The sequence below is a fragment of the Heterocephalus glaber genome, unplaced genomic scaffold (assembly GCF_053883595.1).
Source record: "Heterocephalus glaber isolate CG9 unplaced genomic scaffold, H.glaber_assembly_v1.0 deba00001608, whole genome shotgun sequence".
Taxonomy (NCBI): domain Eukaryota; kingdom Metazoa; phylum Chordata; class Mammalia; order Rodentia; family Bathyergidae; genus Heterocephalus; species Heterocephalus glaber.
In genome coordinates this window covers 32846916-32873192 of record NW_028258379.1, presented here as the reverse complement: position 1 = coordinate 32873192, position 26277 = coordinate 32846916, and the positions used below count along the sequence as shown (strand labels likewise).

The window sequence follows — 26277 nt, the reverse complement described above, 5'->3', positions numbered from 1 at the left end:
ATTGAGATCCCAGCAGCATACTTCATAGACCTTGAGAAAACAATCCAAAAATTCATTTGGAACAAGAAGAGACCCAGAATAGCAAAAGCAATTCTAGGTAACAGAGACATGGCAGGGGGTATCACAATCCCCAACCTCCAACTATACTACAAAGCTACTGTGATAAAAACAGCATTGTACTGGCAAAGAAACAGGCTTGAGGACCAGTGGAACAGATTAGAAGATGCAGAAACAACGCCAGACACACTCAGCCATCTCATCTTCGATAAAGGAGCCAAACAGCCTCACTGGAGGAAAGGTAGTCTCTTTAATAAATGGTGCTGGAAAAATTGGGCTTCAACTTGCCAAAGATTAAAACTAGACCTGTATCTCTCACCATGCACTAAACTAAAATCAAAATGGATTAAAGATCTAAATATTAAAATAGAAACTCTGAACCAGTTGGAACAGAGGTTAGGTAGAACCCTTGAAGACATTGGTGTAGGAAAAGATTTTATGAACAAAACCTCGGTTGCCCGTGAACTAGCACAAACAATCAACAAGTGGGATTTCTTCTTATTAAAAGGCTTCTGCACAGCAAGAGAAACCACCAGCACTGTGAAGAGACAACCCACAATGTGGGACAAAATCTTCAACTGCTCTTCCTCAGACAAAGGTCTACTATCTCCAATCTATAAAGAACTTAAAAAGATCAGACCTCTCAAATTTAAAGACCCAATCCAAAAATGGGCATCTGAAATGAACAGACATTTCTCAGACAAAGAAGTAGAAATAGCAAATAAATACATGAAAAAATGTTCAACATCACTGGTCATTTGAGAGATGCAAATGAAAACAACGCTAAGATTCCACTTCACTCCAGAAAGAATGGCTGCTATCATGAAATCAACCAATAACAAATGCTGGCGGGGCTGTGGGGAAAGAGGAACACTGCTCCACTGCTGGTGGGAGTGTAGACTGGTGCAAGCACTGTGGAAATCAGTATGGAGATACCTCAAAGAACTATGACTGGAAGTCCCATTTGACCCCGCTATTCCCCTGCTGGGTATCTTCCCCAAAGAATTAAAAGAATCATACCACAGTGATATATGTGTGCCCATGTTCATAGCAGCACAGTTTGTAATAGCTAAAACTTGGAAACAGCCCAAATGCCCATCAACTGGAGACTGGATAAAGAAAATGTGGGTTTTTTTAATAAAATGGAGTACTACTCAGCCATAAAAAATGAGAAATTAGAGACATTTATAGCTAAGTGGATGCACATTGAGGCGATACTCTTAAGTGAAATAAATAGGACACACATGAATAAATACCGAATAGTTTCTCTGGTGTGAGAAACTGAAAGTGTAAATAAGGACTAAATGTATAATAGGTAATGTGAAATAGGAAGAAAAGGGGCAAAGGGGAAGGAAGTGGGAGGGCTAGGGGAAAGGATAGAAGGGAATGGGATTAATACGAGAAAATGGAAAAATAGGAACAAAATCTTTGTAAATAGGGAGGGCTGCAGGGGTTGAAGGGAGGGCTGGGCAAGGGTGAAAAATAAGAACCAAGAGAGACTATGTAAAGGTGCAAATTTCCAATGATGAATGTCATTATATTGTATAGCTAAAATGTACCAATGATTAGAATGAATAATCGATAATGCAAAATAGGAAGAAAAGGTCCAAAGGAGTAGGGGTAGTGGGAGGGGCAGGGGAAAGGAAAGAAGGGAAAGGAAAAATGATGAGAAATGGAAAAAATGGAAATAAAGTCTTTGTAAATAGGGAAGGGTGGAGGGCGTGAAGGGAGGGCTAGGAATGGGGAAAAAATAAGAACCAAGATGCATTATGTAAAGGTACAATTCCCAATGAGAAATGTAATTGTGTTGTATACCTAAAATGTACCAATAAAAGAATTTAATTAAAAAAAACATTTCAGTAGAGTCTGAAGGAAATAAAAGAATACACATTCAAAAAAAAATAAAATAAAATAAAATGAGACTAAATAATACAATACAGTCTTTTACATTGAGTATCCGTAATAGATACTGATTGTATCTTGCTTCTTTGCTGCTCATTTCCAGGCCCTCCCTAGATTTAGAGTTCCTAGGCTGGTCAATTCTTATAAAGGACTTTCAGTTGCCCAGTAATGTACCTTAGAATAAGTTATTTTGAGGACAACTACCTTGTGCCTATAACTACTATTATGTGTAATCCTAAAAATCTCCCATTTCCTGTCTTCTGCACTTAGGTGAGCTAACCTTCTCCTTTAGCATCCACGCTCAATGGCTCTTACCTACTTGCCTCCTTAGGGTCCACGTCATTCTTCTTGGTTTGACAGTATCTCTGCTGTTTCACTTCCTCTTTTTGCCTATTTCTAAATTCCATTTTATGTTGGGTAGAATGTGTTTCTAATTCCTTAATTATATGCCTTGTTATTGCTGTGCCAACATGGACACTTAAAGTTGATGAATTGCTAGGTTCCATTATCACCTTTCCAGTCACCTTGAATCATTACCTACTAAATGCAGCCCTGGAATGGCTTCAACTTCGGGTCATCTTAAATCAGAGATTAAGTGGTTATGCCACCATTGTCAGCTGTTAGATTCAAAAGAGCCCCATGAACTCCCTGTCTCACTGACAATCTGAAACACAGAGCTCATCTTAGGGAATGGATAGGGCCTATGGGATATATTACTAGCATCAAAGAAAGAAAGGCAGAAAGAAAAACATGATCAGAGTTTGCATGTAAAGCCCCATTTACAATCATAAAAACCTACTTAGGAAAAAACCAGGTAGCCAGGCTAAGTTTTAGGAGAACTCATTTTCCCAGATCAGATTAAAGCTTCTAAAAATAAGTGCTTTCAGTAGTAGGAATAGTGATGCTTAAAAGGCTCATGGCAAGATAAGCATGTGGAGTAGTTTTCTATCAATGTATCTGTAAGTACTTATTATGGAAATGTGTACTTGAATAAAAACATATATGGCTAAAAACTCTTTTAATAGTTCAGGATATACAGGTTTTGTGTGTATGTAGCTTATCGTATTTAGTATTTCCTTTATTTAAAATAAGAATTAAAATTGCATTTAAAGAGATTACTCAATATTACTTTGAGAACGTGCACTTTTTTTGGTGTCACTTTTAAATATTATCTATAAACCAGTATTAGGAAAATTTTAATTTCTTAACATATTGATACAAAGAATAAAGAATGAAAATTTAAACAAAAATTTTTTAAAACCTAGCTATATGCAGACACTTTTTTTTTTTGGTACCAGGGATCGAACTCAGGCCCTTGCGCTTTTGAGACAGCAGCAGAGTCACTGAACTAAATCCCTGGCCCTATGCAGACACTTCATTTCACAAAAAGTTATTCCTTTTTACTTGAGAATATTGCCCTCTATAATAAATAAGACAGCCTCAGGTAGGATGCATATGAACTGATCAAGGAGAAGCCATAACCATAAAAACTGGATCAGTCAAGTTGACTTCGTTCATTATCAAGAGTAACAAGGAACAAAACAGCATTTTTCTCAACATCCAGGAAAACTACGTGGACAGCCAGGGCCACCGTAATAACTCTGGTTTCACAAGACAAAAAATGAAGCAAATCTGTTATAAAAGATGGAAATGGAAGCCACACACCAATGGTTTCACTCAGCTGTGCCAAAGCATGGCAGAAGAGTACACCTGATTCAACAAGGGCACTGCCAGGGAGAACAAAGGAAAAGGGAAAAACCTACTTTGTTTTTTAAGTTCTTCAATCTTTTCTTCCTTTAGATCCAACTGTTCTGTAAGTCTTGATGCTGAATCCAGAGCAGCATTTGCTTCATTCAAATGTTCCTGAGGGGAAAATGTATTTTAAAGAGCAGTGTGTAAAACTGTTCCATAAACCATACAGCTGGCAGACATATTAGAATCATCCTTTCCATCTTGGCTGATGAAACTGCACATTTGTGACTTTCAACAAGTTCATGAAACTAAATAAATCTCAAAGATATCAAAGATATATCCCATACTCTTTCACAATGTAACATTGCCTTTTTTAGAGAAACTAAAAAGAGAAGATTTTACTAGAAGACAACATGGTGGCAGAAGTAAAAGAAAAAGTAACAAGAACATATAAAACTAAAAAGTCCTCAAGAATCAGAGCAACAAATATTCTTGCTCTTTTCACTTTTTGCAAGTCAAACACACATAAAGTAATATTCATTATGACTTTATTACATTAATTTTTATTTCCACAACTATCATTTGAACATTTCTGTCCTGCATATAGGATAGTTGGATCTATTCTTGTGTGAAAATCTCTTTGCATACATTGCCTATGTGTTTTTTCTAAGCTGTCTCCTGTGTCAATTTGTAAGTCCCTTATACTTTTGTCACCTGTGCTATGAAAATACTCTTCATGAGATCGGCCATTTGTCTACTGATTATATTAGCTTTTACTATTTAAACATTTTAAAATTGTACACAAACATGTACTAGTTTGCTCTTTCACCCTCTTGAGTCTAGTTTTGGTTAGGATCTTCCATGTCCGAAGACTATACATGTAGTCTTCTAGATTTCATTACAGGAGATTTTGTTTTTTCTTTTTCTTTCTTTTTTTTTTTTTTTTGGTACTGGGAATCGAACTTGGGTCCTTGCACTTGTGCAGCAGGTGGCGAAACCACTGAGCTAAATCCCCAGCCCTTTTTTTTTATATTTCAATCTTTAATGTAATGTTGTTCAGTGGGAGTACATTTGACAATTCCTAGCCCCGTAAGTTTTAGAAGAACCACACAGTCACTGCAAAAATAAAAAATTTACCTAGATATTTAATACCACTCCCAGTTGAAAATCACTGCTTTAATATAGGTGGATATTTTGGTATATGGTGTAAGATGGAGTCCAATTTTACTTTCTTCTATATGGATAGCTTGGCAATAACATTTATGAGATAAACTGTTTTCTTCCTCATTAAATTAAAACTAGTTTAGTTTAGGGTTTAGTTTTAAATTTTTAAATATATCTTGGGCCCTATTTTCTGTATTCTCCTTCTGTTTCACTGATCTAGTCAATATTTTATTTGGTTTATAGTTCTATTGGCAAGTGTCTCCTTACTCTTACATTTGTCACAATTTTGTGCTGCTTCTCTGGAGAATTCATCCATGTAATTTCCAGAAAAGTTTTCAGAGAGATAGCTTTTTTTGTTTTTTTGGTACCAGGGATCGAACTCAGGTCCTTGTGCTTGCAAAGCAGGTGGCAAAACCGCTGAGCTAAATCCTGGGCCCCAGAGAGACAGCTTTTTTGATGAGTTATCTTTAATAGACTACAGGCCTCAGATATTCACTCAAACATAATCTATATACTGCTTCCAAGGTGTCTCTCCACATGTATTCAATGTCCTTAATCACTTAGGTTCAAGAAAGACATATTATCCTGGAGAATTCATGGGGCCTGAACCAGTTAGCAATTCCTCAAAGCAGGGCTTATGTTTTCCAAAAAAAGACAAAAAAAAAAAAAAATCCTTCTATGGACAGCAGCTTCTACCCATGCCCCTGAAGATCCATCCTGCTTGTGACTTTCCTCAGTGTCTGTGGACAGCAGCTCTGGCCTATGAATTTGAGCCTTGATTGCAAGCCTTACAAACTTCAGACTGGCTTAGCAGCCTCTGCCACTATGTGGCCAGTTCCTTTAAATAAAGCACATATGTGTGCATCCACATATATGCATACACACACACACACACACACACACACACACACACACACCCTACTGACTCTGGTCCTAGGGACTAAAACCTTTCTGATACACAGAGGGACTAAAGGCAAAAAATTTAAATGAAAATATATTATTCCAAATCCAGAAAACTAAATTTATTATTAAAAAACAAAAATAAACTTTAAGTCACCTTAAAAATTTGCCAGAAAAGACACTCAGGGACCACTGGAACCAACTGAAAGTTTTGGATACATTTATCTTCTCTGTAAGTGCATTAATGAACTGAGAAGCATACATGGTCACTAAACAAAAGATGTGTGCTCTGATGAGTAACCAGGGAAATGCAAATTACAACTACAAGAAGGGAGTCCTCCTGTGGTTAAATTTGTCCCCCAAAGTGGTAGTGTTTGGGGGTAGGGTCATGAGGTCACTGCCCTCATGAATGGATTAGTGCCATTACTGCAGAAGGTTGCTTTATAAAGGGACAAGTTCAGCCACATCTTGTTCTTTCTCTCTGGCCCTCCCTTTGCCTTCCTACCACAGGATGCTGCAGCAAGACATTGGTCCCTCAAGCTTGGGCTTTCCAGCACACAGAGGCATTAACCCATACATTTCTCTCCATTACAAATCTCCTGGTGTTTGGTTCTCTATAACAGCAGCACAAAAAAATCACACTAAAACACGTCCCACCCATCAGTTTGGCAAAAATGTAAAAAGCTGTCCACACATGTTCATGATAACTCAGCAATCAAAGTACACACTTGAAAGAAATTCTTATATGTGTGTATGAGGAGATACAAACAAGGAAGTATATAACCATACTGTTTGTACAAAAGATATATAAAATGACATTAATACAATGGGCAGTAAAATATTGGTTTATACATGAAGTGGTAGGATGGAGATGAGATGTGGAAGAGTGCATAAGAGTGGTAAGTGCGCACAGATTCCAGCGAGCAGCAGTGTGGACCAGAGCTGTGTGGCTACAGGCAGATCACAGCCAGGGCACTTCCCAGACACCAGTGGCTTGGGCACACAAGCCCAAGCCAAAGGGCAGGCCAGAAAAGAGCTGCACAGGTGCACAAGCATCAGCCAGAGGCCTGCCCCATACCATCAGTAAGTGTGTGGAGACCCTAGCCAGAAGCCTGCTCAGACACCAGGGTCTGGGGTGCACTACTCCCAGCCAAAGGCCTTTCTGGACAACAGCTACATAGGGAGGCAGGCAGTAGACAGAGAAATGTCTAGATACCATCCCAACTGTGCACAGGCCCCAGCCAGAAGCCCACCCAGACAACAGGTCAGCTCAGGAACCCAGAAGGCAACCATTGTGAACCCAGGAATTGGTACACTGGTGAGCAGCAGAGAAAAGGTTGCTTGTTGGCTGGCTAAGAATTGAAGACCACTGGATGAGCAAAATGTTGCCTCAAAAAAGGCATAGCAGGCTGCATCTGTTGAAAAGAGAAGACACATAAATAAGTCTCAAAACCAGACTTCCAGATCACCTAAGGCAACCCCAAAGGGAAATGAGATGGAACAATCTGATACTCAACCACCTGGATTCCCTGAACTGGCGACAAAAGAGGATTTGGAAAAAATGAAATCAGAAATAATTTCTAAGATAAAAACAGAGATTGTGCCCATAGTGCAAGACATGATTAAGAAATCTAGAGCAGACACAGATAAAAAAATAGAGGAGCTGAGGAACATGATGGAATCCCAACATAGGAAACAAATGGAATCCATAAAACAGATGCAAACACATTTCAAGGAGATTAAAAACTTCACTGAAAGTTTACACAGCAGAATGAGCCAATGTGAGGACAGAATTTCAGACATGGAAATTAAGATTGCAATTAGTGACCAGGAAAAGGAAAATTTCTTTAAAATAGTAAGGTACCACAAGAAAACAATCCAGCAGCTGCTAGACAATGCAAAGAAGAATAACATAAGACTAATCGGAGCCAATGAAGAAACAGGAGAGAGTGCAGATGACATAAAAAACTGTTCACAGAAGTAATGGCAGAAAACATCCCAAGTAAGGGAAAAGAACTTAACATACAGATAAGTGAGGCATAAAGGACTCCAAATAGCCATGATAAAAAAAAAAAAATCTACACATAGGCATATAATACCTAAGATTCCAGAAACCCAACAGAAGAAGAAAATTCTATAAGCAGTTAGAGAAAAGAAACAAATCACATACAAAGGAAAGCCCATCAGGATCACAGCAGACTTCTCAGCACAAACTCTCAAGGCAAGAAGAGCTTGGAGTGATGTATTTCAAGCCCTAAGAGAAAACAACCTCCAACCCAGGTTGATGTACCCTGCAAAACTATCTTTCAACAGTGTTGGAGAAATAAGATACTTTCATGACAAAGAGCACCTTAGGAACTTCATGAATACCAAATCAGCACTCCAAAAACTTTTAGACAATATCCTAGGAAAAGACAATGAGGATCACAACCCCAGGACACCCAGCAGAATGAATTCATTGGGCACAACAGGAAATTAAACACAAACAGGGAGAATTCAACAAAAACAAAAAGTCATGACAATGAGAAGTCAATATGTATCAGTTATAACCATCAGCGTTAACGGTTTCATTTCATCAATCAAAAGAAATAGACTGGCAAAGGGGTCAAGAAGCAAGACCCAACAATATGCTACATATAAGAAACACACTTAATTCAAAAAGAAACTCATAGACTGAAAGTTAATGGGTGGAAAACAATACTCCATGTGACAGGAACGTGAAAAAAAGCAGGAGTAGCTATCCTCTTTGCAGATCAAGTGGATTTCAAACCAACACTGATTAAGAGAGACAAAGAAGGACACTACATCTTGTAAAGGGAACAATCCAACAGGAAGATATGACAATCATAAATATATATGCACTAAACACTAGTGTGCCCAACTATATAAAACAAATACTAACAGACATGTAAAATGAAATAAGCTCTAACACAATTGTAGTGGGGGATCTCAACACCTCATTGATACAAATAGATCAATTATACAAAAAATAAAAACAAAATACTAGGACTCAATCTAACTCTTGAACAAATGAACTTAACAGATGTTGACAAACTGTTCCACCCCACAAAATCAGAATACACATTCTTTTCAGTTGCACATGGGCCACTGTTCAAAATAGACCATATACTCACTCATAAAACATGTTTAAGTAAATGCAAAGGAAATGAAGTTATTCCCTGTATATAATCAGACCATAATATGATGAAATTGGAGATCAGTAGCAAAACAAACGACAAGAATTTCATAAACACATGGAAATTGAACAACACACTTCTGAATAACCAATGAGTCACAGAGGAAATTAAAGAAGAAATAAGAGAGTTCCTATAATTAAATGACAATGACAATACAACATATTGGTATCTATGTGACACAATGAAAGCTGTCTCATGAGGGAAATTCATAGCAGTGAATACTCATATTTGGAAAACAGAGCAAGCCCAATTAAACAACCGAATGCTGAACCTCAAGCTTCTAGAAAAAGAAGAGGAGCACAAACCCAAAGCTCATACAAGGGAGGAAATTATAGACATCAGAGCAGAAATCAATGCAATGGAGACTACGAGAATGATACAAAAAAATTAATGAAGTAATGAATTGGTTCTTCAAAAGAAAAAAGAAAATTGACAAATCCTTAGCCAATCTTATAAGAAAAAGGAAAGAAAAGGCCCAAATCCATGCAATTAGGAATGAAAAGGGTGAAATTACAACAGAACCAGCAGAAATCCAGAGGATCATCAATACCTACTTCAAGAACCTATACGCCAATAAGATGGCAAACGAGAAGAAATGGACAGATTCCTAGATATGTATGAATTACCAAAGTTGAACCAAGAAGACCTAAAAATTCTAAATGACCAAATATCAATCGATGAAATTGAAAACGTAATTAAAAACTTACCAACTTTGAAAAGCCCAGGTCCTGATGGCTTCACTGCTGAATTCTACAAGACATTTAGAGAGGGACTACTGCCACTACTGTTTAAACTCTTCAATGAAACTGACAGGGAAGCAATACTCCCAAATTCATTCCTGGAAGCAAGCATCACCTTGACCCCTAAAGCAGAGAAAGGCCCAACTGAAAAAGAGAACTATAGGCCAATCTCACTAATGAACATAGATGCAAAAATCCTTAATAAGATATTGGCAAATAGAATGCAGAAGATCATCAAGAAGATCATACACCCTGACCAAGTGGGATTCATCCCAGGGATGCAGGGATGGTTCAACATATGCAAATCAATGTAATACACTATTATCAATAGAGCCAAGGACAAAAACCATATGATCATCTCCATAGATGCAGAAAAAGCATTTGATGAAATCCAACATGCATTTATGATAAAAACCCTACAAAAAATTGGAATAGAGGGTCTCTACCTCAATCTGATAAAAACGATCTATGAAAAACCAACAGCTAAATGGTCAAAGACTGAAATCCTTCACACTAAAATCAGGAACAAGACAAGGATGTCCACTATCACCACTCCTGGTCAATATAGTCATGGAAACATTAGCCACAGCAGTTAGACAAGAGAAAGAAATAAAAGGAATAAGCATAGGAAATGAAGAAGTCAAACTGTCATTATTTGCAGATGACATGATACTCCATATAGAAGACTCCAAGAACTCCACCAAAAGTCTTCTAGACTTAATAACCAAATTCAGTAAAGTAGCTGGATACAAGGTCAACACACAAAAATCAATGGCTTTCCTCTATATGAACAACAGACTCACTGAGACAGAAATAGGGCAAACAATTCATTTCACAATAGTATCCAAAAAATTGAAATACCTAGGAATAAACCTAAGAAATCACAGATCTCTTCTCTGAAAACTATAGCACTCTGAAAAGAGATTGAAGATGATAGCAGAAAATGGAAAGACATCCCTCGCTCCTGGGTAGGAAGAATCAATATAGTGAAAATGTCCCTACTTCCAAAACTGCTATATAGATTCAATGCAATCCCAATTGAAATTCCAGCAGCATACTTCATGGACTGTGAGAAAACAATCCAAAAATTCATTTAGAACAAGAAGAGACCTAGAATAGCAAAAGCAATTCTAGACAATAAAGACAAGGTAGGTGGTACCATAACCCTCAACTTGAAACTATACTACAAAGCTACTGTGATAAAAACAGTATGGTATTGGCAAAGAAACAGACCCAAGGACCAGTGGAACAGATCAGAAGATGCAGAAACAACTACAGACATACTCAGCCACTTCATCTTTGACAAAGGAGCCAAACACCCTCACTGGAGGAAAGACAGCGTCTTCAATAAATGGTGCTGGAAAAACTGGGTTTCAACTTGCCAAAGATTAGAACTAGACCTATATCTCTCAACATGCAGTAAACTAAAATAGAAATGGATTAAAGATTTAAATATTAAAACAGAAACACTGAACTGGCTGGAACAGAAGTTTATTTATACCATATATGTAATTTTTTGCATGTATGGAATATAGCATAATAATAGAGAAAAATTTTTTAAAAGATGATGCTGCAAAGGAGATAATACACATAATTGGATAATATACATTATTTGAAATTCCCATATGTGCTAAAAAAAATCAATGTCTTTTCATCTCACATGCACAATGTCTACTCAAAGTTTTAAGTCGCCCAAGGAAATCCCTAGAATTTTGTTCACTGTTCTGCCCAGCAGAGGGCTAGATACACAGAGCCAACTCAAACAACATGTAAAGCAATTACTGAATAGTAAAATATGTAAGAGAAAACTATCAGCATACCTGTAAAGATAATACCTTTCCTTCTAGATGTTCTGCCTTTTTCTTCCATTCAGCTATAAGTTGTTTTTGCTTTTCTAATTCAGCAGAATACATAGCTTTTTCCTCTAAAAAGAAAGTTATGTTAATATTTTGCAACCATATGATAAAACTCGAATTTTAAACCACCCAATATTTTAAAAATTCAACAAAAAAGTCCAAGCTTTTCAAAAAAGGAAATGTTACAGTGACCACGTAAGTGCTGGAGTAATGAGATCACTGTTTCCTCTCCTAAACTCTTCTTCAAGTTGTCTATGTGGCAGGTTCTTCCCTCCCTTCATTGCTCCACTCAAATGTTTCCTCTTTGGCAACGTTTTCTCTGCAGCCTCAGTACCATACCACCTGTATGTATATGCATTTTCACAATGATACTATAAAGTAAACCTAGAGATTTCTTATATTTAAAATTCAAAATTTCAACCACGTAAGTAACCTGAAGGGACACAGAGGTACAAATATAACATTTTACTTAGGTACAAAACTATAAACCTGTTAGTTACTTCGTCATCCTCATATCCTCTATGCAATTAGCATTGATCCACTGTCAATACTTACTGAATAAACAATACTGTTTGTATGAGTACATAAGTGAATAAACAATACTGAATGTATGAGTAAATGGGTGAATGATCTGAAGGAGATAAATCTAAACATAGGTAGTAGAATGTGAAAAAGCATATTTGGTGCTCAGGGCAAAACTGCACTGAATATTGTTTCTGTATCCCCCAAAATGTAATTTGGAGTAACTTGAAAATGTAGGCCAGCAGGCACCATGGCACACACCTATAATTCCAGCTGTTCAAGGGCTGAAGTAGGAGGATCACAAGTTTGACACTAGCCCGGGTTACTGTAGTGAGACACTGCCTCAAAATAAAATAAAATGGGCTGGGGGTATAGCACAGTGCTCCCCTTGGGTTCAAGCCCTAGTACCACCAAAAAAAAAAGTGGTTATCAAAGTACAGATGAATAGTTAATTTAATAAATATTTCAATTACTGATTAATACTGAATAGGGTTGAATCTCTGAAGAAATCAATTATTTTCTATGTAACATCTCACTCTTTTTTTTTTGGTACTGGGGATCAAACTCGGGTCCTTGCGCTTGCGCAGCAGGTGGCGAAACCACTGAGCTAAATCCCTGCCCTATCTCACTCTTCTTTGTATTCCCCTCTTTACCACTTGATTACTTTTTTTCACCATTACCCTCAATTTTTTACTTAACAGTAATGAGATAGTTTATATTCTCCAGTCTTAAATGTAAAAGTAGTCTAAATTAACTTGATGGCTATTTACCTTTCCTTTCTACAAGTGAGAACCTCTCAAAGATTTCCCTATACTTAGTGTAAATCAGGATATAAAAAGGCAAAATTACCAATTACTATGATTTTCTTCACTGAAAGAAATCCATACAACTTACCTTGTTGGAAGTGCTCTAGAACCATCTGCAGGTTGGCTAATGACATAGCATATTGCTTTACTTGTTCCTGAGAGACAGAAAGCTGCAGTGCAGTTTCATCCCTCTGCTTGGAGACCATGTTCAACTGTTCCTGCAATGACTCTACCTGCACACTGGCTTGATGACTTAAAAAAAAAAAAGTCAGAGTCAAACTGATTCTACTTACTAAAGTACTTTTATAAGATCACTTCCTTTGCATCTTACTGTGTTAAATTAAAATTCAAGTTAGATTTCAAGCATTTTAGGGATACTTTTTTGGTTTGATTTTTGAGACAGGGTCTGGCTACTTCTCCTGGCCTGGCTTCAAACTTAGGACAATTCTTCTGTCTCAGACTCCTGAGTGTTGGGATTACAGGCGTGTGCCACCACATCTGGCTAGAGATGCTTCTAACAAGACAAAAACACCTTCCCTCTTCCCTACATTTCTTTTTATTGTGGTAAAATAGAACTTAAAATTTATAACTTAACCATTTTCAGGTAGCCATGTCAGAAACACTAAATACATTCATGTTGCACAATCATCAGTACCATCCATCTCTAGAGTTTTTCCTATCTTCTCACATTGAAACTCCATCTCTAGTATATAACAACTCCTCCTTGCTCTGGCTATTAATATTCAACTGTCTGTCTCTACTGATTTTACCTTCTTTCTATTTTATTGCATTAAGTTCAAGTTAGATCTCAAAGAAACTCAAAAATTTCCTCTGATCTTTGTTGTTTCTTTTAATTCAATCATCTCTCCTGTGCAAGTGACTTTCAACAACTGCTCATCCTTTTAAAGCCTAGGAATTTGGCTAACCAAGAACATCAGCAAAAGAAAAATTCACAAACTGCAACTTTCACCTTTCCAGGTTAAAACTCTCAGATATAATTTAGCATAAAATTTTAAGTTGTAATGGTCTTTGAAGTCATTTTATCAGTTTCCAGAATAATAAGGAATGGAGTCCGTGACACCCCCTCACTTTTGACACCTGTAATCATAATGAACTCCCAACTTTCCAAAGGCTACCCCATTGATGAACTGCTCTGCTTATCTTTTACTATTATTTCTTTCTGCCCATATCAAATACAATAAACCCTCCCACTACTCTAAATAATAATCCAGAGATCCCTAAGTGATTTATTTATATAGGTTTATGGTCACTGGTATACATCCTTAATGTACTGTAATGATTACATTGAAAATATTGCAAAGATCTTCATGGGTATTTACTATCTACCTAAATTCTAACTCAGCCCACTAATGCACATTAGGATCAGTGCACGCCAAAGACACTTCACCCAAAAGCACTCTCTTCAGTAAAGAGCTGTAAATCGATAGAGGACCTGATCTTTGACCCTAAGTGTGCCTGGGTTTTATCCAATTTTGTTGGTTAGCAAATCAAAGCATGATTGTAGGGATAAACTGACCTATGAAAGCACTCAAAAAGTTAATAAGTAGCAAGTGTTAATATTAAGGGCCCCAAACAACACAGTCTGGTTTCCAGATTTGTTCTCATCTAACAAATTTTTACTGTACTATTTGTAATATATCCTGTGGGAAGGTTATAAAATGAATAGCATCATTCCTACACCTTAGTGAGCTTGCATTTTATTGGACAGCAGACAATATAAACTAGGTCAATAATTATCTGTAGCCTAAAGTAAAATATAAGTGCCCTATCAAAGATGATGCAAGGAAGGGGAAAGGGAAGAAAGGAAAGGAAAAATTATGAGAAAGAAAAAAAAAAATGGAAACAAAGTCTATGTAAATAGGGAAGGGTGGTGGGGGTGAAGGGCGCATAGGTAATGGGGAAAAAAATAAGAACTCAGATACATCATGTTCAGGTACAAACACCCAATGATAAATGTAAATGTATTGTATACCTAAAATGTACCAATTAATATATAAATTTTAAAAAAAGATTATGCAAGTTCAAAAGAAAGATATCACAACAGGGTTTAATTCTGGATATGAGGAATGGGGAAAATAAAATACCCTTGGAAAAACAAATGGAACTTAAAGGGTAGGTGAGATTCACAGGAAAACTGTCAGGGACCAGGCCTATTACTCAGGTAAAAGAAGGGATATGAAAAGAAAGGTAGAAGAAAAATATGGAAACAGTATCTATAAGAAGCTGTGTAATACAGTTTGCCTAGATGTGGAAATAAAGCTAACGTAGAAGGTAACCTGGGACCAAATTATAGAAGATTGATTTTTGAAAAGAAGGGAGTTACAAGGTCATAGCTCTACTTAAGGAAAGTTAAAGTTACTTAAGGAAGTTATTAAGAAGGGGAAATGAAAGAGACAGTGACTAGCAACTGTTTTAGAGAAAATAAAGGCCTGAAAATTGCAAGGAAGAATTATGATGTATAATGTGACAACCTGAGGATATCTGGCATTTCTGCCAAAGTAAAGCATATATACGAATCATCACTCAATGTTTTAATTTTTGTATCAAACAAATTTTCATTCTGAGTCAGAAAGTACAGTAATATAGCCTACAAAGTGGTGGGAAGGACTCTCCTTAGAAATACTGGCTCAACTGCAAATAACTTCTCTGCAGACAGATATCTACTATCTCCTTATAGTTCCCTCAGCATCATACACAGAAAAAAACAAAAAGATGTACATACCTCTAATCAAAATACAGTCAATATTTTTCTGAAAACTAATTTGGCAGTACAATCTCAAGAGTTTTAAATTACCACTTGACCCTGAAGTTCTGTGGCTAAAAATTTACACAAAGGAAATAATCTGTCCTCTACAAAAAAGTATAAGTCTCAGGGTAACATGACAGCTATCAGTGATTCAGAAAAGTTGAAACACTCTAATTGCCCAATAACAAATGACTAGGTTAAAGAAATTATGTGAAGCCCAAATAATTGTATGCTATTTAGGAATATTTTATTGCAGAGTTATACGGCTTAATGTATGCTGATACTCATACTACTGATAGAAAAGCGTTATAAAACAATATTCACAGTATCATCTATTTTGGATTTTAAAAAGATACATAATGTATATATATACAAGTATAATGAATAAAAAAGGATTATCTTGGAGAGGTGAGACTGTTTTATATTGTCTTAGTTTATATGATTTTCCAGAAGTAGAAAATACATTTTTGTTACAAAGAACTTTAAAAAACAAAAGTAAAATCTTTTTTTTTGAGAGAGAGAGAGAGAAATAAAATTATAAAATGCAGTCTTGGTCACTCAAAAGTTCTAATAAATCCAAACTTAATTGTTCATCCTGACCGAGGTCCTCACCCTGCCACTGTCCTACCCTCTCCTTCTATCTAGTTCAACCTTAAATCATCTGATAAAAAATAAATGATGTAAATTAAGTTAGTTCTTTGGGAGCTGGACATAACTTATAATCACATTCCCACTGGCCTGAATCAGCAGTGGTCATGCTTGCCTGTCCCATGCCATCTGATGGGGCAGTCATGCACGTACCACCAGCGGTTGAGAACTACCCAGCAGTGAGACATATGAATTACAGCCCCATCATGAATGTGTTAAATGAGCTGAACTTCAGACTATTTCCTAAAAGGGCAAGTGCTGATTTACTAGGATAGTGCTGAAGGGGCACAGTCTGAAGGCGAGATCTTCTTAAGAGTCACAGGATCAAGTGAGAAACTCCCACACAGAGTACGTGTGCCTAAGTTCAGTCAGGGCTTTAAATCTCTTTACCTTCAATTCCTTCATTGTAAAACGGAGACAAAGAATGTTGTGAAAATGAGCTAAAATACAAAAAATGCCAACTGACTCTGATACTCAAGATGCATTCAGATAAAAGTTAATGCAAAAATGAAAAAGTTACCTTGCATTTTCCATTGCATTAGAGGATGAAACTAGCTTTTCCTCCAATACTGTGACTTTCTTTCTTAGTTTGGCCTCTCTATCTTCTGCAGCCAAAGCTTCCCGGGTATAAGAATCTTCTGATTCTAAAAGATGGTTACGCAATCTCTCTAGCTCCTGGTTTAACCGTAATTCTTTGTCACGTAAGTGTTGAACCTAGGTAGAAGACATCTCTTTATTTTTCTTCTACACAATGGTCCCTCATCACTACACTCCCGCCCCCTGCCACTGCAAACCACTGTATTCTCAAATTTTTTCCCATTATTGAAGTTTATTAATTGTATACTAATATTTCACAAGATATATTTATCCTAGGAACAAGTTCTCCTGAAATAATCTTGAATATTCATCTGCATGTGTTACTTTGTAAGACCTCACTTGCTGTATGAATAAAATGGAATTATATAAAAGTCCTCAGCTCTATTGTGACCAACTACTCTTTCCGTAAAACCTCAGTTTTTTTCATACGGTATGGGTGAGAATTTTTTCTTTTATCAAGAATATGTCATGATTTTCACTTCTGAGAACAAATGAAATGCATCCTGTGGAGTCAAATCTTATTACAGCACATTAGAAGATGAAAAGTGAACAAAGAGATGAATTTGTTTTAATTGACAGCCTTTCAGTTATCCTACTTAAAAGTTATTAAATTTATTGTTTGATTCACTGTTCCTTCAAAGTGAAAATATACCTCATTCTGTAGGGCATTGTTTTCCATTTGTTTCTGTTTCAGGGACAGTGTGACTTGGTCTCTCTCCTGTTGAAATGTAACCATCTTCTCCTGCATTCCTTTGACTGTATTTAAAAGCTGATTTAACTCCCCAGTCTTGCCCTATTGGAAAGAAATGCCTTCAATTTCCAATGATGAATGTCATTATATTGTATACCTAAAATGTACCAATGATTAGAATGAATAATTGATAATGCAAAATAGGAAGAAAAGGTCCAAAGGGGTAGGGGTAGTGGGAGGGGCAGGGAAAAGGAAAGAAGGGAAAGGAAAAATTATGAGAAGTGGGAAAAATGGAAACAGTCTTTGTAAATAGGGAAGGGTGGAGGGGATGAAGGGAGGGCTGGGAATGGGGAAAAAATAAGAACCAAGATACATCATGTAAAGGTACAAGTTCCCAATGAGAAATGTAAATGTATTGTGTACTTAAAATGTACCAATAAAAAAATTTTTTTAAAAAATGCCTTTAGCTTTAAAGTAAAATACTTTTTCTTGACAGTACAAAAAGGTGTAGATTTCTTAATGTAACATTTAAAAATATTTAAAAAGAAAACTTCAAAAAAGGAAACAGAAACTCAGAAAATATACTCAAAGTACTTATCAAGGAGGGTCATAAAAACCTAGGATACCATTCTTGGACCATTGCCTTCTCAGAAAGAAAAACATCAAATATTCAAATTTCCACATAATCTCAGCCCTTGATGTTCAGGTAGTCCAGAAGTGGAGATGCACTCTAAATCAAGGCTTAGGAATTTTCCCACTCATTTTACCATGACTTATAATCAGAGGTATTGCTGTTCAGATATACTAACGCTGCATACAGAGAACAGTGAGAGACAGGAGGGCATTCTCATTCCCCTCACCTTTGCTTTATAACCAGGAAAACTCTCAGTGGAAGTACCCAAGCTGCTACAAAGAGAGGAATCCAGTAAACCAGCAAAATTAAGACAAATCAAGACAATGAGGGCCCAAGACATGACTCTGGTTCTGAACAGTCAGTGGCTGTTTTTCCAGCATTAGGAAAATGAGATGCTAGGTCTTCTTATGGCATTTCTTATCAGGGCAACTCTTCCAGTTCTACTGAGGACTCTGCTCCAGTCTGAAGCCAATACTGCTGCCAACACACAGTGCAGGTTCTAGCCTAGAAGAGCTCAGCCCTTCAATCTAATTCATGATTCATTTGGAACCCAGGAGCCCACATGGAGCCACCCAACTCTTAACTGAAGCTACATATTGAACACCATGCCAGAAACCAAGCACGGGTGCTACTCCTAAAACAGGCTTCAAGAGATCAGCATCATCACTTCATTGCTTGCTGTCTTACAGAATTTGGTGGACCTCGAGTCTCACATGCACAGTTGAACAGCATAATCTTTCAGATAGTCACAGCCCCTGTGAATTTGTAGAGCCTGGTTGCAGGTAGCAAAGATTTCCTCTGCAGCAAACAGCTTGGCCATGGAGCCCAGGGCCATTGCATCTTCCCACTCCTCTTGCAGAGCCACTGCTACAGCGCAGATTACCAGCTGTGCAGCCACCAGCCTCAATGCCTTGCCTGCCCATTGGAATTGCAGCTATGGGCTCCTGGCCAGCCACACTCCAAACTGCTTGAAATGGTCTCAGGTCAGGATGAGTGAAGCACGAGCATCCTCAAGGGACACGAAGCAATGCTGATCCACCCTGCAGTACCCCTCTCTTCCAATTCTGTTGGCCACAGGAACAACACAGTCTTCAAAGATTGCAGCTCAGATTGTCTATGAGTTCCACCCCATCTTTTTTGCTTCTGGCCAAAGCTGAGGCCAGGGGCCCCTTTCTCAACAACTATGCATGAGACACCTTTGGGGTCTGGTCCTCTGGTTCAGCACATGACTATGCAGATGTCTGATTCACTGTCCCTGCTGATGAAGGCCTTGGAGCCACTGAGGATGTAACAATCTCATTATTGTTCAGCAGAGGTCAAAAGAGATGCAGTAATACTCCCACTTCCTGGTTCAGTGAGGCAGTAGGAGGCAAATTTCTCCACGGTACAGAGCTGTGGGCAAAATTTTATGTGTCTGTTCCCCAGTTGCAAAGCTAGCAATCACACAGGTACACATGTAGTGGATGCTTATGTAGGAGGCTGTGGTGCTGGTACAGCCTGTAGCCAAGGCTTCAAAGATGACAGTCCAGACCCACCAAACCTCCCCAAACCCAGCTGGGTTGCCTTCCGCATCTCTTCCACAGGGAACAGTTCCACTGATGCATGAGGCCCAGGACTGATCATGGGCCTGGGCACAGGCAGCCAAGGTGAACCTCAAGGTGCCTGAATCTGCATCAACTGCCCCCGCTTCTGCACTTCCTCAGGCTCTGTGGCACTGGCCAGGACCTGCTCCTGGGTGTCCTGCCCCACAACTAAAATATATGTTTGTTTTTGTGACAGGGTCTCACTATGTAGTCCAGACTGGCATAAAACTTGTGGCAATCCTCCTGCCTCAGCCTCCTGAGGGCTGGGATTACAGGTATGTGCCACCATGCCCACCGTTTAAATATATTTTTTAAAAGACATTCTCTTCATTAACTTATTTTAAAATATAGTTAACTGGGCCAGGGATTTAGCTCAGTGGCTCCACACCTGCCTCGCAAGCGCAAGGTCATGAGTTTGATCCCTGGTACTGGGGGGGGGGGGATATATACACACACACACACACACACACACACACATATATATAGTTAACTATGTCAAAGTCACAAAAACAAGGAAAGGCTCAGACAATGTCAGAGGATCTAAGGAGAAGCCTAAGGAGGTACAACATCTTGAGGAGCCTAGGGAGGTGCAACATCTAAATATCAAGTGGAAACCTGGATGGCAGCGAGGAAGAAAACATTTGGTAAAAGTTAAAGAATTTGAATAAAGTGTGAACTTTAGTAAATAATAATGCCTCATGATTGATTCACTCCTCTGACAAATATATTATAGTGATACAAGATGCTAAGAATAAGATAAACTGGGTGTGAGCTATGTGAGAACTCTCTGTAATCTTTGCAACTCTTCTACAAATATAAAACAATTCTAAAATAAAGGGCTTATTAGAATGTTTATTTTCAGCCCTGGGGATTGAACAGGACCTCTGCACTGAGCCACATCTCTATCCCTTTCATTGAGACAGGGTCTCAGTAAACTGCTGAGTTGCCAAGGCTGGTCTTGAAATTTTGATCCTCCTGCCTCAGCCTCTCAGAATTCTGAGGTTACAGGTGTGTATCTCCATGTCTAGTTATTAAAAATGTTTTTGTTTTGATGTGATTTCGAGACAGGGTCTCACTATGTTGTTTAGGCTGGCCTTGAACTCATTATGTAGCACAAATTGGCCTCAAAGTCATGATGATTTTTCTGCCTCAGCCTCCTAAGTACTGGGATTACAAGTGTGCACCACCACACTGGGCCCTAGAAATATCTTAAACAGAACCCCCAAAATAAAAATCTTCCCAAATTACTCCATACAATAAAGTGTTCACAAATCCCCAAATCATGAATGAAATGTGTTTAATCTTGTGTGTGTGTGTCCACTCTCAAGTAGCATAACTGTTAGGGAAAGTAACACTGTTAAGGGGCCAGCAGAAGGGAAAAGGGGAAAACACATCATAGTGCAGCATATTTTAAAAGAACATTTGGCAACCATTTAGCAAAAGTAAGTCTGGAATAATATCTAGCTAGACAGTAATGAAAATGTATCCTGAATGCATCCCACATATTAACAAGAGCAGAAAAAATAACCCTTCACTGCAAAAGTAAGGCCAGGAGGATAACTTGCCCCAGGAGTTCAGGGCCAGCCTAGGCAACATGGCAAGAGACTAGCTTTTAAAAAAGAAGACTATATATATAATATATACACAAATACATACCCACACACATATATACACAAATATATATATACAAATATATATAAATACACACACACACACACACATAATGAACCCCCCCCGGACAAATCAATGAAATCAAAAGGCAAAACTGTATGGTCCTTCACATATCTCACGGCACACTCTTGGATAGGGAGTACAATTATTTTCCCAAGTTTTCAGTTAACTTTTTTTCATATTACAAAGAATACTTGAGAAATTAAATAGATTTGAAAATCATTTAAGAACATACATGCCTCCCTAAAAAAAGAAAGATAATATTGTCAAAATACAGACTATTTTTTATCCAAAATGCTTGGCACCAAAAATATCTTCAATTTCATATTTTTTTACATTTTGAAATATTTCATTAGACTTTACTGGTTGGCTATCCTAATCTGAAAGTCTAAAATCTATATCAGCACTTAAATTTTTTAGATTTTGGATTGGGGATGCTCAACCTGTATGGTCTAAAGATGTCCTTAAATTCTATAGAGAAAACTGGAAGAAAATATTTAGTTTACATTATCCTCAAGTAATACAATATTGAAGAACCACACACCCTTCTATAAACTCCATCCAGAACATACCTGTTCTTTTTCTTTCAACAGCTGCTCAAAAGCAAGAGCTTTCTCTTTCATTGAATGGCATTCAAATTCTTTTTCTCGAAGCATCATAGAAAACTTCATGTTAGTCTCTTGTAATGCTTGGTATTCTGTTTCTTTTGCCCTGGATGTTTCTACTATTTTTTCATTTTCCACTTTTAGTTTAGCAATTTCCAGTTCTAAAATTAATACTCTCTCCTTCAGATTTGTTACTGCTTGCCTCAAAAGCTCATTTTCATTCACTTTGTTAGTGAAATTTTCATTTGAAGAAAGTAACTGATCACTTTTGGCTTTGATTAAGAGGTCTTTTTCCTTAAGTAAGTTCTGTAAAACCTCTTGTTTCTCTTTTAGCTGCTTAATTTCTGAATCAGTTTGTTCGTATTCTTTCATTTCTTGCTCTGAGGTGGTTGGAACTGAATCAGACAATCTGTGATTATTTTCCTGGAGAGTTCTAATTGTTACATCTTTTTCCTGCAGTGATTTTCTTAGCTTTTCTAACTCTAGTTGAAGTGACTGAGAAGACTCACTTGATAGAGCAGACATACTTGCCCTAAGTAAGCCAGAAGAGAGATGAGGTGAAATACTATCAAGCTTTCCTAAAAGAAGGTCCTTTGTATTGCAGAGCTGACCTATACTATGCTGAACTTGTGCTAATTCCTGCCCAAAATTTTTTAGTTTGGTTTCATTCTGCTCATAACTTTGGATCAGGCCAGTGTAGTCCACTTGTAACTTTGAGTTAGTATCACTGTCCACCAAAACTTGTGCCTGAAGCTGATGAAGTTCTTCTTGAAGCTGGGCAGACTCGTGTTGCAGATTCTGCACTGTGGTCATCACCTGCTGTTTCCACTCTTCCATTTTCTTGACTTGCTGTTTTAACTTATCACGTTCCTGCAGGAGCTCCTCAAACTGGTTACTATTAACACCTCCCTCATTACCAGTGCTGGAAGTCTGTAAAACAGCCAGTAAAGTCTCACATTTCTGACTTAGTGCATCTATTTCAATGTCTTTTTCTCGAATGATACGTGATAAATTCTGAACAGTTTCTCTAAACATTTCTTGGCCACTGCTTTCAAATCTAGTGGACAGTTTCTTATTTTCATCTTGCAACTTAGTGAGGGCTGCTTCTTTGGCGGCGATGATATCTATCATTTTGTGATATTCAGTTTTTAGATGGCTATTTTCCCTTGTCTTCTCATTTAAAACAGCAAATACTTGTTCTCTTTCCATATTGTAAGCCTGCAACTGCTGTTGAACATCCTGGGTGTAGGAAGCTGAAGAAATTCTAGCGTGAAGAGCTTGTATCTCCAAGTCTTTCTGCTGGATAATCTGAGTGAGTTTGCCAACCTCATCTTTGGACAGCTGATCAATCTGTTTAGTTAAAGATACATTCTTTTCATTTAGAAGTTTAATCTCCAGCTCTCGTTCTTTTATTCCTTTCACTAATCTCTCAGTTTCAGCTTTAGATAAGTCATGCTTTTCACTTCCATTTTCTATGTTAAGACTCTGAACCTTACTATCTTGAAAAATATCAGAATTTTCTGTTTGAATAACTTGTCTTTCTTCATGCAACTGGGATTTTATTTGTTTGATTGTTTTTTGTAAATTCTTAATTTCTTCATCCTTTTCTAAACAAAGCTGGGTATGTGTGACGTTCATCTGCTCATGTTGGTATCTAAACTCATCCATTTCCTTCTTCTGCTCCTGCAGAGATTGAAGTAGTTTCATCTTACTCTGGTTTTGATCTTCAATTATCTTGAGATGATGTTTAATCTCCTCTTCTAGATGATCTTTCATTATGTTCAGCTGAGATACCTCACATTCTAGTTCAGTGACACTTTCGAGGGTTTTAGGCTCAGCCACAGGCAGAGCTCGACTCTGCTGTTCCCTGAGTCGTTCCAGTTCTTCTTGCAAATGATTGTTTTCTTCTTTCATAGATCCAAGACTTCTGTCCTTTTCTTCGATGGTCTGCCTTAAAATTTCATTTTTTCTTAAGGTTTGAGAACATGTATCTAATTCCTCCTGTAGCTTTGAACTTTCTTCTTTAAGTTTATCAATAAAAATATCTTTCTCACTTATGACTTGTGTCAGCTGCCTCTGCTTTTCTAAACTAGATGACAAAATTTCCTTTGTTTCTTTATGATCATTAGCCATTTGCTCCATTTTCTTTTTAAGCCCTGCTATTTCAAAGTCTTTCTCTCGACTGAATTTAAGTAAATGCTCATGTTCCAATTGTAAGGCAGAGGTATTACTTGCATTTGACAGCTCCTCAGTGGTTTGCTTATACTTGTTTGCTTCTTCTGAAAAACTCCTTTCTGCTTCTATCTGTCCCTTTTCCCTTTCTGCTTCTACTTGTCCCTTTTCCCTTTTTAGAGTCTCTACAATAGTATTTCTTTCCTGAGAAATTTGATTATGACTAGCAATAGATTCTTCCAACTGATGTCGGACATCTTCACATTCTAAAACCAACTTTTCATTTTCCATTTTGAGATCAAAAGCAACTTTCTTTAAATTTTCATTGAGCTGTTTTATTTCTGAAAGATTCTGCTGTAAGTTTCTCACTTCACCTTCCCTTTCTTTAAGTAAGTCATCTTTGAAATAACTCTTCGAGGCTTGATTAAGAGACTGAGTTAGCTCACTCCTGACTCTAGACAGTTCCTCTTCATTTTGTCTTATGTGTTCCTTGAGTTGAAAGTTCTCCTTCTGGATATTTACATTATTTTTCTTTGCTTTGCTTAGTTGATCTACTAAATCTGCTACTTCATCTTCAAGCTTTTTCTTGGTTAAATGCAAATCATTTAGAACCAGTTCACTTTGAGCTAACTTTTCTTTCTGCAGGTCTAACTCCCAAATGATGTTCATTTTGTCATCCTCTAGCTGATGACTTCTCTTTTTTTCATCACCTAGCTCTTGTTTCAGTTTCTTTATGATGCCATCTCCTTCACTTTGTTGTTTTGATAGTTGATCTTTTATCAAAATCATATGCTGAAAGAAAAATTAATTTGCATGGTAATTTTGCAACATTTTTTCCTTTTAGTGCTGAAAGACCATTTTGTAAAATTTCATTCACAAGACTAACCCTCAGATATTTCTAATCCTCTAAAAATAACTTTCTTTTGCAACATTACAAAATTATTTATAGATATTGCCAGTCCATCTAATCATTTTAGCAATAAGAATTTAAAACCAAAGAAAGTAAATAATAGATGTTATATAATTTCAACTCTTAAACACCAGGGCAGGAATTAACAAACTAAAGCCCACAGACCAAATCAGGCTCACTGCCTACTTCGGTAAATACAGCTGTACCGAAACACGGCACAAAGTGTGTTAATCTCTCTGACTAGAACATCAATGAACCAAACTACTAATGAAATCACACAATTAAATTACATGTAACATTTCTGCATGTCAATCACTGTGCAGTCCACCGACTACACTGTCTGCCTTAGACCTCACTGTCATTAATGCTGTGTTTGTTACCTTTGTAGCTTCTTGGTTCTGTTTGTCTAATTCTTCTAACTCAGCTATCAGCATTTCTTTTTCACTGATACTCTCATTTAGTTCCTGTTCCTTTGTTGCCAACGTAAGTTGTAAGTTGTGTAATTCTGAATCCAAATTCATGTCTTTCACAGCTGTACTCTTAATTACTTCATATTCATTGTTCAGTTTTGAGAGTGATATCTGAAGCTCTTCCTTCAATAATCAAGGAGGAAAAAGAGACACCAGAAGATTAAACATACACCAAATGAACTTTAGGGGTCCATTTTTAAAGCTCTGTATTGGAAACATTATTGAGGGCTGGGGATTTAGCTCAGTGGTTCGGGCGCCTGCCTTGCAAGCACAAGGTCCTGAGTTGAATCCCCGGTACCAGAAAAAAAAACCCTGAATTTTGGAAACATTATTGAATAATACCAAAGTAATGATATATGTAAAATACAACAAATCACAGTCTTCATTCATGTTCAGTTATACTTGCAGCTTCCAGTGAAAACATTTCTATGACTTGAGATAAGGTGTGACAACTGTTTACCGTCTCGCTCCAGCTTCTTCACACAAGACTTTTCCACTGGAGGGCATGTCCTGTGCCACTCACACTCCTGCTCCCCTTCTACCCACCCCCACCACACAGACTTTTCAGGAAGCTCAAAACTCTCCCAGTTTTCATCACTTCCAACTCTCTCCAGCATCCACTAACCAACAGCAACAGTTTAAATAAAAATACAAAATCAATACTCATTCACTCTAAACTCAATCTTCTCTAAT

The 26277-nt window shown here is 37.4% G+C and overlaps 1 protein-coding gene and 1 pseudogene across 4 annotated transcripts in view; both read right to left on the bottom strand.

Annotated features, from left to right (window-relative positions):
• The window catches only part of Trip11 (thyroid hormone receptor interactor 11), an 80575-nt gene that overhangs the window by 22626 nt on the left and 31672 nt on the right, over positions 1–26277 (bottom strand). For 3 of the 4 annotated variants that reach the window (XM_087195507.1, XM_004837014.4, XM_087195509.1), the window contains exons 10-16: positions 25495–25707; positions 22000–24996; positions 17501–17641; positions 16772–16965; positions 12925–13088; positions 11473–11576; positions 3723–3822 (exon numbers count right to left, since the gene is read on the bottom strand). In XM_087195507.1, coding sequence (XP_087051633.1) covers positions 3723–3822; positions 11473–11576; positions 12925–13088; positions 16772–16965; positions 17501–17641; positions 22000–24996; positions 25495–25707 — 3913 coding nt within the window. The remainder of the gene's footprint in view (positions 1–3722; positions 3823–11472; positions 11577–12924; positions 13089–16771; positions 16966–17500; positions 17642–21999; positions 24997–25494; positions 25708–26277) is intronic. The other variant, XM_087195508.1, reaches the window with a different exon arrangement.
• On the bottom strand, positions 18808–21988 carry LOC106007716 (isobutyryl-CoA dehydrogenase, mitochondrial pseudogene; annotated as a pseudogene).